Genomic DNA, 10,975 nt, shown 5'->3' on the forward strand with positions numbered 1-10,975 from the left:
TTTGAAAAAAAAAGTGGAATACCCTAATAACGTAGAATATTGATCCAAGATTTGTTAAAGGAGGGAAATTCTGGAATTCCATAAGGAATTTTTCCACTTTTTCAACCAATTTATCCAGCCCCATATTGATATTTCATACTGATGACCTATGCACAGAATAAGTCACTAGTATATGATCTATTGGGGTCTGACACTTGGAGGCTGCCGGATTGGCTGATCTGTGTGGGGTTTGGGTGTTGGACCCCCATAGATCATACTGTATGAAAAAAAATCAATTTGGGGTTGGAAAACCCCTTTAATGTAATATTCTTAATCAATAAATAACATACACTTCATTATACTGAAAAACTGCTTTATTACAAAACATGTTAAATATGCTACAAGCGTCATAAAAGTGTACGTGTGCTTCTGTTATTTACAAAGAGTCTTCTGAACGTCACACACAGAAGGAAGGTTGGCGTGTCAGACAGTACAATGCCGTCGGTGCGCAGCGCCTGGTGTTAGGACTTCTGCTCTCGCACCATCAGGTACAGTTTCACACAACCTTTAGCGGAAGGACATAACTCTTTCCACATTTCTGAGCTTTCAATTGTCAGTAAATCCTGCAAAACAGAAAAAATACAATTAAACACAACAAGCAAAACTTTATTTGTGCCGGGCACAATGGAAACATTTCTCTGGGATTATGAGAAGATCTTCTAGTATCACTATAGGGCATCGATTTGCAACAGGGGTGCAGCAGCGCTCAGGGGTGTCCTGGAAGCCCATTAGGGGGATGTGACACTCTGGTTGTGAAGATGGATGACTTAGGACATTTGTCTTTTGGTAAAATTAGTTAGGGATACCCCAAAGAAATTTTATTTTTCCAGGGGTGCTCGGAATCTAAAAAAGTTTGGGAAACACTGTAAGGATAAGTTCACACCAAGTCTATGTCCACATGAAACTGGCAGACTTAGAAGGACTTCCCATCAGTTTCAGTTTTCAAACAATGGACACCATTATAGTCAATGAGGTCCGCCAGGCTCCATGTAATCGCTATCACAGTGGTGCGCCATTCCGTTGTTCTGATCCCCTGACAGACCCAAGTAATGCTAGTGTGAATATAGATTAATATGGATTGGTCTACGAACAATATTTATCACATATCCACAGCACTTTAGACTGAATGCTCCGATTCTCTGGCATCAAACTGTGAATACCCGGACGTATATCAACACCAGTGTTTTACATATCAGTCTTGATATCCCCTGTGCAGGTGGACAATGCGCCTAATTTATGATGAGGTCATAGATTATTCAATTCCATGCAATGATACGTATGCTCACAGCTGGCAAAGAATTCAGTCATTGGACCTCCATAGACCAAATACTGACGTCATCAATATAAAACAATTATTTGGGGCTGGAATGCCCCTTTAAAGAGCTACTCTTGTATATAATGAAGGTGTATTGCTAAGATACACCATCACTTTATGATTAATGGCGATCCAACCTATGGGCCTCTGCATGATCATGAAAATGAAGGGGACTCGCTGCCATTACTTTGCGCCCACTTCTATGTTTTCCATGCATGGCAGTGATCCTGGCCATCCAGCAGATCCCTGCACAGATCAGCGGCCATGGTGCTGCTGTGCAGGGAATAATGGTGAACAGTAGACGGCAGTATAACCGCGCTGCATGCCCTTCATTCTCAGGGTCAGTGGGGGTCCCAGGGGTTTAGTCCTCCCCGACCCCAATGTGATGACTTCCTGGAGATACGCCATTACTTTCTAAGATGGGAATAGCCCCATAATCACATGGTTTATTTGTAATACATTTATAAATATCTTTACAATAACCTCGCTCCAAATCTTACCTCCTTTTCAAGAAATATAATTTCTGTGGATTCGTGTGCTTCTGGGCCCCCCTGCAGATACTTCTCCTTTACCTCTGCTGAGGTCAGACTGCACCTGAGAAGAAGCAGCAGAAGTATCATACATTAGCTATATGCCGAGATACAAGGAACAATATTAGCTGCATCCGAGCTTGGCTTACTTGACATAGAATTCGGCACTAGGTCGCCCCGCACTGGTGTGATTACGAGCAATGCCCAGAAGAAGAGGTTCACTAAGGGTAGACAGGGGTAAATTAACCTAAAAAAAAGCAAAACAAAAGCACATACAGTATGAATAGATTATAACAAGTCATTAGTGGGTGCTACATACTGACACCTTGTGGTCATTGCAGATACTGCACATGTGGTCTATAGGAGATGAAACTCAACCGAGAATTTAAAGCCCTACAATGACTGGTCATGTGATTGTCAGACTGACAGCAAGCTTTCTATAGACCCTTTTGAGAGCCTCCATATTACGCTTTCATAGCCTTTACATAGGAATCAGGGACTAGCAGCTGGTGTGAGAATCGGCAGGCCCATCTGCCCATCACATGACCAGCCAAGGAAGTGAGTGCATCTCTCAGTTTATATTAGTATCCCATGTACTCCAGGGCCAAGACATAATTCATTTGGCCAGAGCGAGGCTTTAAAGGGGGTCTCTGGCTCCAAACTGATTCTTCATACTGATGACCTATCCACAGAATTGATCATCAGTATGGGATCTGTTGGGGGCCGACATCCGGACTCCTCACAGATCAGCTGTTCCAGCAGTAACTATTGAAGTGGACGGGGAGCACATATAAGTTCTCCTATTCAAGTGGAGAACCATGGCAGTGGTTCTGGGAAAGTGCAGCGCCGCTCCTATTACTTGAATAGTAGGGTCAGCACACGCTCCTTGTCCACTGCTATAGCCACTGTGGATACCCTATTAAACATGGCAACCACAAGTTCCTATAAGTTTTCAATGCCTATAGCTAGCACTTGCAGCATATAATCTCAGGTCAAAGTAATGTGATTGCATCTAAATGAAAAAAAATTTGAAGATTGCAGAAATGAGAAGTGTGTTCTTAGCATTACCATGTCCTGAGGTTATATATCGTGTGACATCCGAACATGATAGATTAGTGGAACTCACCTCATCCCGTATCTCGGCCAGAATAGATGAGAAGAGCTCTCTGATGACCAATTCTGGTTCCAAAACTTCCAAGCTCAGCTCTTCCTCTGGAATATTGGGGGCCACAGCCTAAAATAGCATAAAAAAGCCAGTTAAAGCTTTGTCTCACAGAGTTGTTCTAATGTAGGCACTTCTTTCCTTCATTCCTGAGAAATGTTATCAAGAAGAAGAAGGAAGTTCAAGACCAACAAGGAGCTTCAGAAGAAGCAAACAGTCTTGGACTTCCTTCCCCCTACAAAAAGGACCGTCCCCAAGACTGAAATGAGGAAGAAGCTGGCAAAGGTGTTTGAGACTACCCTAGATGTGATCTCTGCCTTTTGTTGCAGAACTTCACTCTTAAAGAGGTTATGCAGGGAGGAATAAAGCGTAAGGCTTCCATAGATAAGCTTCATGTCTAATATATAGTCAGGTCACCCGTCCCCTCAGTTATTAGCTCGCAGAGCGCAGCGGGTTTGACATTGCGTTGTCTCTCCTGCTGCAGCCCCAGCTGGATGTGACGTCACAAACTCTGCTCTAATCTGGCTGCAGGTCCACAGAATAAGGCAGAGAAGGTCATGTGATCAAGAGTCAGGGGAAAAAGACTTCCGGCCTCCTCTGCACAGCCGTGCAAAGGTACTAAAAGCCTGAGGGTCCCCATGGACTATAATGTGGTCTGTCAGATTTAACTAAAATTGTGGCTTTCAGGCCATTTACATCCAGCAATGTTCGATGGACACTGTGGCGGTTTCTGATACAGATGTGGACCTAGCCTTGGAGTCAGGACATGTCTTCTACTCAATGAGAGACTCTGATTCACTCCCACATGGTGATAGCAGAGTGTAGGTGCCAAAAACAGCAACCTATAGAAACCAGCAGTTCCTGGTCCCCAAGTACAGGGCCCAAAAACACAGGCACTGAAGTTAAACTGGGCAAATTCTCCTATTCATACAAATGGAACTCACTGGCCACTAAAATAATCATTATTCAGATGGATTAAATACATTATTAGATGCTGAAAATTCTGCCATGTGTGAATCCATCCTATAGTCCCATCTGGAAATTCTTCTGTACTGTGATGTACAAGCCCTTTCCTTACACCATGATGTATCTCATTTATTACTTACCCTCTTCTCATGAGGATCTGTAAGGCTATGTTCACATCTGCGCTGTTGTAGTGTCCGCAGAAAATTGGACTTTTCCCTCTGCCAGTTTCAGTTTTAAAGGGACTCTATCATTAAAATCACATTTTTTTGTTGATCACATGTAGGAATAGCCTTATAAAGACTATTCTTCTCCCTCCTTTAGATGTCTTCTCCGCGCTGCCGTTCCCTAGAAATCCCGGTTTTCGTCGGTATGCAAATTAGTTCTTTCACAGCACTGGGGGCGGTCCCCAGCGCTCAAACAGCACTGGGGGCATCTCCAATGCTGCGAGAGAACTTTCCAGCAACGCCTCCATTTCTTCAGGAACGGCCTCTCTGTGCGTCTTCTTCCGGAGACGGGTTCAAACTTCTAGGCCTCGGGGAGAGCTGACTGCGTATGCCCACAGGCCTCAAGAAAATGGCCGCTTACACAGCTGTGGACGCCCCCAGTGCTGCGAGAGAACTCATTTGCTTAAAGACGAAAACCGGGGTTTCAACCGAATGGCACGGTGGAGAAGACATCGTGTGATCAACAATAAAATGTGATTTTAATGATAGAATCCCTTTAGAACAAAGTACACCCAACTAACCCAACTGTAGTCAATGTCTGCCAGGCTCCGTGAGTAACCACTGTTTTAGTCCATTTCTCCATTGTTCTGGTCCTCTGACCAATCAGAATAACGGAGAGACGGCGCTAATTAAAACTTAGCGTAAGCGCGTCAAACATTCCCATATTTACCTTAGGTTCGGGATGTCCTCCTGGTACGTCAAGTTGCCCTGGTGCCTCTCCCACTCTGTGGCTTCTTCTCAGCATGACAAAGCGTCCATCTTGACACTGTAGAGCAGCTCCTACACCAAGTGGCTGCGCCAGATAGGCTTGAGTGTCCCCAAACTCTTGCCCTCCCTTTTCCTGCAGGGCACTTGCTTCACCTGACCAGTTGGTTCCCAGGAAGTCTCTGTAACATGTTAATGCCAGGTGTAGGGTCAGCCCTCCGCCCTCCTCCAGACTCACTGCACACTCTCCTTTTTTGCCACTGTCGACTTCAGTGACTTCTATCTTTACTTTCTCCTTATTCTGCTCGGCTGCCTCTTTATCTCCTGCTCCAGAATCTCCTTCAGGCAAGACAGAATGAAGCCTGAATTTTGCTCCATTAAACACCCATGGCTGCTTTCGCTGACGTTCTTCCCAATCTACGAGAATTCGTTCTTCTAATGGGGGAGGAAGACGTCGTCGCTGATACAGCGGGGAGAGCTGAACATGAACTTTTCGTTGAGGGATCCCCTGAGGGGTAGGACTGCAGTACAAGATGGAGATCTCAGGATCCATGAGTCCTGCAAAGTGAACATAAAACCAAAGTCATTCCCGGGATGCAATGTAACCCTGTAATGGTCCTTCACCACTTTACAAGACAAGCGTTAGCCACCTAGCTCACGGTCAAGCCATTCAGTGCATTGTCTATAGTACTTTTGCTCTATTGCAGAAATATAGGGGTTCTAGTTGATCATCGGGTGCAAAAAAACTCACTACTGCCCTCTATGGCTACCAAAATCTCAATAACATTGCAATAATATATAAATAGTGTGGGGTACAACGTCTTACCAGTCATGAAGTCCTGTAGAATTCAGATCTCTTTCCTCCTCGTCCTCTGTCCAGGCCTTGTAACATCTAATTCACACTGTTTCAGGGAGGACTCACGAGGATTATAAGGGCTTTACCACTCCCCTGTCTCACATGTCATGTACACCCCAGGAATGTGACCAGTCAAGTACAGACGTCTCGGCCCCACCTAGTGACACCTTACACATCCATCGCTAAAGTGGGTTTACTGCAGATCTCAGTATATGTGAAGTTTATTTACTAAAGGACATCGAAAATGACAATGACTATATGATCCCCGGGACAGTATACAGACCGCACTGCATAAACATAATGGGGGGGATTTATTAAGACTGACAATCCTTATACCAGGTTTACAACTTGCTAGAGTTACTAAGCGGCTCTGGCTTCTGGTCGCAGATCTAGTAGGTGCTGGTGTAGATTTGTGGCATAACTACAGTATAAGGTTTAGTAAATCGGGAGGAGCGGGGCAGTCCCTGCTCTGGCCCACCCAGACTCAAACCCTGCTCCACCCACTGTCTACAAAACGACACTAAGGTGCACTGTTGGCCACTTTCTGGGTGCAAAAACCTTAATAAATGTGGTCAATGATTTTTTTTTACTAACTTACTTCTCTGTTGGGGGAGGGGTGTGTTCCTTCAGCTGTAGCTCCAGTTCTGACTATGAAAGATAGCGTCAAGTAAATAAGCAGCAGTATACAGAGACTGACGTATTTTGCGCACATTGGAGCTGATTTACTACTCCTGACAGAGCGGTGTGTCTCCTATGTCATTGTACGTTGTACACCAGCACCCGTGACGTCAAAGGGGTGCAGCTGTGATGACCTAGTGATAGGAGAGCCCCGTCCCTGTGCTTACATTCCACACATAGTGACTTGTTTGTGTCTCACATTATGTACATTGTGTTACATAACACACCTAATGCTAGGCCAGCAGCTGAACAAACACTACAGCAGTGATCCTCGCATCAGATCCTGCACGTCACACCAATTAGCACATATTAATGAGGACTTGTTAGAAGGAAATTGAGAGCGCTCAGTATCTCTGCACACTCTGTAACAGATCTACCCAACGTCTCGCTCAGCCTATACCATAGTATGTCACTTATATCCCCCATGATAAACACATCACATGTATTCCCAGAATCAACACATAGGCCCACAGTGTGGATTTTACTCACCGTTCTACACTCCTTTTCCAATGTAGCCATATTTGTAACTTTTTACTTCTTGGGCCACGACAGATTTACTAAACTTTGTTGCAGAAATTGGTGTAAATTATAGCGGAAATCTACACGACTCCTTATAAAAAGGAACTGGCACATGTGACTCTAATGTGCTTTGTTTAAAGGGATTCTATTATTAATATTGTATTTTTTCTGTCTACCACGTCGGAATAGCCTCAAGAAAGGCTATTCGTCTCCGACCTCTAGATGTCTTCCCCATAGAAATCCTGTTTTTTGTTGGTATGCAAATGAGATCTCTCGCAGCACTGGGGGCGGTTCCCAGCACTGAAACAGAACTGGGGACGTCCCCAATGCTGCAAGAGAACTCTCCAGCGCTGCCTCCATCTTCGTCTGGAACGGGCTGTCTTCACGTCTTCTTCTGGCGCTGGGTTCAAACTGCGCAGTTGGCTTTGCCCGACGCCTAGAAGTTTGAACCCAGCTCCAGAAAAAGACGCAAAGAAAGGCCGTTCCTAAAGGTAGGAGAATAATAGCCTTTCTTAAGGTTATTCCAACGTGGTAGGCAGAAAAAATACAATTTTAATGATCGAATCCCTTTAAGACTGTTGTATGAGGCTTGATTCACACTGCATAATGTGGCGCTGATTTAGGCCCAGTTCACACAGCAGAATCTGCATTTTATAGTAGCAGAAAAGAAGATGAAACTTTAGGCTGAAGCCGCACATTGTGGAAACGCAGCTTCTTTTGTTGCGGTTTCTTGAGCCAATGCCAAGAGTGGCTAAAAGTGGAATCGGAAATATATAGAAAGCTCTTAGGATATGTTCACGTGACGGAAACCATTTCCGCAGTGTGACTTTCCGCCGCAGCAGAATGCCAATGCAGTGCAGCCGCATCCCGCTCCTGATTAGGCCCAAATGAATGAGCCTAATCGGGAGTGAGTCTCGCACCGTGGCTGAGGGGGCCCCCAGCCTTAAAGGGGTTTACTGGCTCCAAACGGAATTCTGTGTGGTTCTGATAACTGGATCTGGTGCACATCTTCTGTCCTAGCAGCCTCCAGGTGCGAACAGCGCATGCGGTCATTGCCATTTAAAGGGATTCTACCATTAAAACACTTTTTTTCTGGTTGACACGTAGGAATAGCCTTAAGAAAGTCTATTCCTCTCCTACCTTTAGATGGCTTCTCTGCGCCGCCGTTCCATAGAAATCTCGGTTTTTGTCCTCTTGATGTGTCTTCTTCCAGCGCATGCGGTCAAACTTATAGGCCTCGGGCAGAGCCGACTGCACATGCCCACAAGAAAATGGACGTTTACTTACTGAGTAAGCGGCCATTTTTCTTGTGGCCGCAGGCATGCGCAGTCAGCTCTGCCCAAGGCCTACAAGTTTGACTGCCTGTGCCAGAAGAATACACATGAATAGGACCTTCCTGAAGAAGATGGAGAGTTCTCTCACAGCACTGGGGGAGCCCCAGTGCTGTTTGAGCGCTGGGGCCCGCCCCCAGTGCTGTGAGAGAACTCATTTGCATACCGACAAAAAACGGTATTTCTACAGAACGGCGGCGCGGAGAAGACATCTAAAGGTAGGAGAAGAATAGCCTTTCTTAAGGCTATTCCTACGTGTCAACCAGAAAAAAAAAGTGTTTTAATGGTAGAATGCCTTTAAGTAATAGGAGCAGTACTGCAGCTCACTGAAACCATCACTATACAGTGGACATAGATGCTGTGCCGTTCCGATTACTTGAATAAGAGTAGTGCTGCCATCTACTAGCAGCTTCTGTGATTCCCCCGAAACTAGGCAGCACTCCATACATTGAGTAGGGGCCACGAATCCTACTGTAGCTCAGTCTCATTCACAGTTGCAGATCGGACGTGCAGGTTAACCTATGACTGACCCTATTGGGCCTCTGATCTCCTAATATGCATAGCCCATCACTGTGCTGTGTGTACAAGGCCATAAGCTGGCACACACATTAGAATTCACATGGCTGCCAATCAGCTGAGGAATCATCTATTATATAACGTATAAGGACGGCTTTAGGTTCTGATCACACTGCATTTCTTGATATATGCCACAGAGAGAAGAAGACGTATATTATATATTTATTTTTGCACAATGCCTCTACATAACCAGCTGTCCTGGGCGTGAATGAAGTGCTGGCCACAAGTACACATGCACACCACTCATCCACTCACATGGAGCATCCATGGGCACTTTCGGACCCCCATTCTTAGGCTATAGACACACAACAAATGTGACGTCAGCATTAAAGGGATTCTACCATTTAAAGCTTTTTTTTTTCTAGTTGACACGTCGAAATAGCCTTAAGAAAGGCTATTCTTCTCCTAGCTTTAGACGTCTTCCTCACCCTGCCGTTCGGTTAAAAATAAATTTTTCGTCGGTATGCAAATGAGTTCTCTCGCAGCACTGGGGGCGTCCCCAATGCTGTGAGAGAACTCTCCAGCGCCGCCTCCATCTTCTTCTGTACATCCTCTTCCGGTGCTGGGGTCACACGTGTACGCGTGCGCAGTCGGCTCTGCCATCAGGCCGCAGGCAGAGCCGAGTGCACGTCGGCGGACATTTTTTTGTGGCCGCTTACGCAAGCATGTGCAGTACGCTCCTGTAGTTCTATGGTGTACAGAGCATACTGCGCATGTTTGCGTAAGCGGCCACAAAAAAATGGCCGCCGGCATGTGCAATTGGCTCTGCCTGCAGCCCGATGGCAGAGCCGACTGCGCAGGCATACAAATGTGACCCCAGCCCCGAAAGAAGAAGATGAAGAGGCCGTTGCTGACAAAGATGGAGGCGGCTCTGGAGAGAGTTCTCTTGCAGCATTGGGGACGCCCCCAGTGCTGTTTGAGCCCTGGAGCCCGCCCCCAGTGCTGCGAGAGAACTCATTTGCATACCGACGAAAAATAGATTTTTAACCGAACGGTGGGGCGAAGAAGACATCTAAAGGTAGGAGACGAATAGCCTTTCTTAAGGCTATTCCGAAGTGTCAACGAGAAAAAAAAGTTTTTAATGGTAGAATCCCTTTAAGTTCAACATCAGTAAATGGAGGCCATTCACACGACCGTTATTTTGACAGTCCATAGTAACAGACCATCAACATACAGGTCATGTCCTATTTTTGTTCATTTTCACCATCACTCCATACACGCAAATGTGTGCGGGATCCATGAAACCGGGTGCAAGCTGGCCCCAAAAAAGGGGTAAATGAAGGCTTATACTTACTAGGGGCCGCAGCAGACACTCACGCCTTCCTGTGGATTTGGGGATAGACGTAAATAATGAGACAACACTTTAAAGGTAAAGTGATTATTAGGCCAAGGACCGGAGATTACCATGTGACTCCATCATAGGGCGACTCTACTCACAAAAAGTTAAACGGCGCTCAATGTTTTGGTGCTGATCACCCTCAGGGTCGCAACGCCAGTCCGTTCACTAACATGAGTGTCAGGGTGAGTCGCCGCGTGGCTATAGCCTCACCTTGTTATGGCTACACGGCCATTGTACATAGTGTAGCACTGACTCGCCTGCACATAGTGACATGGATCGTGGGGACGGATTAAGATTTCTTCTCACTTATAGTGACTTGTGAGTCGCAGCGTAGTCAGATTCAGTTTCATTACTTGTATGCAGGCGGAGAGATCCTGTCATGGCTGACCTCCCTGGCCTGGCAATGTTTCAGGTAGGACAGTCCACATTGTACTTAAAGGAGAAGATCACGTTTAACAACCAGCCTATACCTCCATTCACACTGCCACGTCTATCCCTGCGGCTCTCAGGCGATATAAAATAACTGCGACATTTCCTCGGACTCCATTAGGGGTGAAACAAGTAAAACTTCCCCGTGACGTCACACACAGTCTGTACAAGAACCTATAAGCCTAGCAGAAATACCGCAATTACATAGAACAGAACTATCGCATTGTTCTATCGCGACATGTCACCCCCACAAAGCCCCTGTTACCTGCTCCAGCGCTCGGCCACGCCTCCTTATCGCTCATTCGT

At 45.9% G+C, this 10,975-nt stretch overlaps 1 protein-coding gene across 2 annotated transcripts; it reads right to left on the reverse strand.

Moving 5' to 3' along the window:
* Window positions 1–355: 355 nt before the first annotated feature.
* NUDT22 (nudix hydrolase 22) lies at window positions 356–10,957 on the reverse strand. 2 transcript variants are annotated; one of them, XM_075280521.1, is made up of 6 exons: window positions 10,935–10,957; window positions 4,907–5,499; window positions 3,011–3,118; window positions 2,034–2,131; window positions 1,855–1,948; window positions 356–602 (listed from the first exon to the last, which is right to left on the reverse strand). In XM_075280521.1, exons 2-6 carry the CDS (start codon window positions 5,492–5,494, stop codon window positions 501–503), a joined length of 990 nt encoding a protein of 329 aa, XP_075136622.1. In that variant the 5' UTR covers window positions 5,495–5,499; window positions 10,935–10,957; the 3' UTR covers window positions 356–500. The 2 variants fall into 2 exon arrangements, with proteins under 2 accessions (XP_075136622.1, XP_075136621.1); XM_075280520.1 differs by lacking the exon at window positions 10,935–10,957 and adding an exon at window positions 5,768–5,845.
* Between the last annotated feature and the right edge of the window lie 18 nt (window positions 10,958–10,975).

Source organism: Leptodactylus fuscus, chromosome 7, assembly GCF_031893055.1.
Source record: "Leptodactylus fuscus isolate aLepFus1 chromosome 7, aLepFus1.hap2, whole genome shotgun sequence".
NCBI lineage: Eukaryota > Metazoa > Chordata > Amphibia > Anura > Leptodactylidae > Leptodactylus > Leptodactylus fuscus.

What these genes read in the sequence shown, in the direction of transcription:
- NUDT22 (XM_075280520.1), bottom strand. An exon ending in TGGCCGAGATACGGGATGAG is followed by an intron (nt 2,132 to 3,010) that starts GTGAGTTCCACT and finishes GCTTTTTTTTAG; the next exon opens with GTTAATTTACCCCTGTCTAC. An exon ending in TTATATTTCTTGAAAAGGAG is followed by an intron (nt 603 to 1,854) that starts GTAAGATTTGGA and finishes TCTGTTTTGCAG; the next exon opens with GATTTACTGACAATTGAAAG.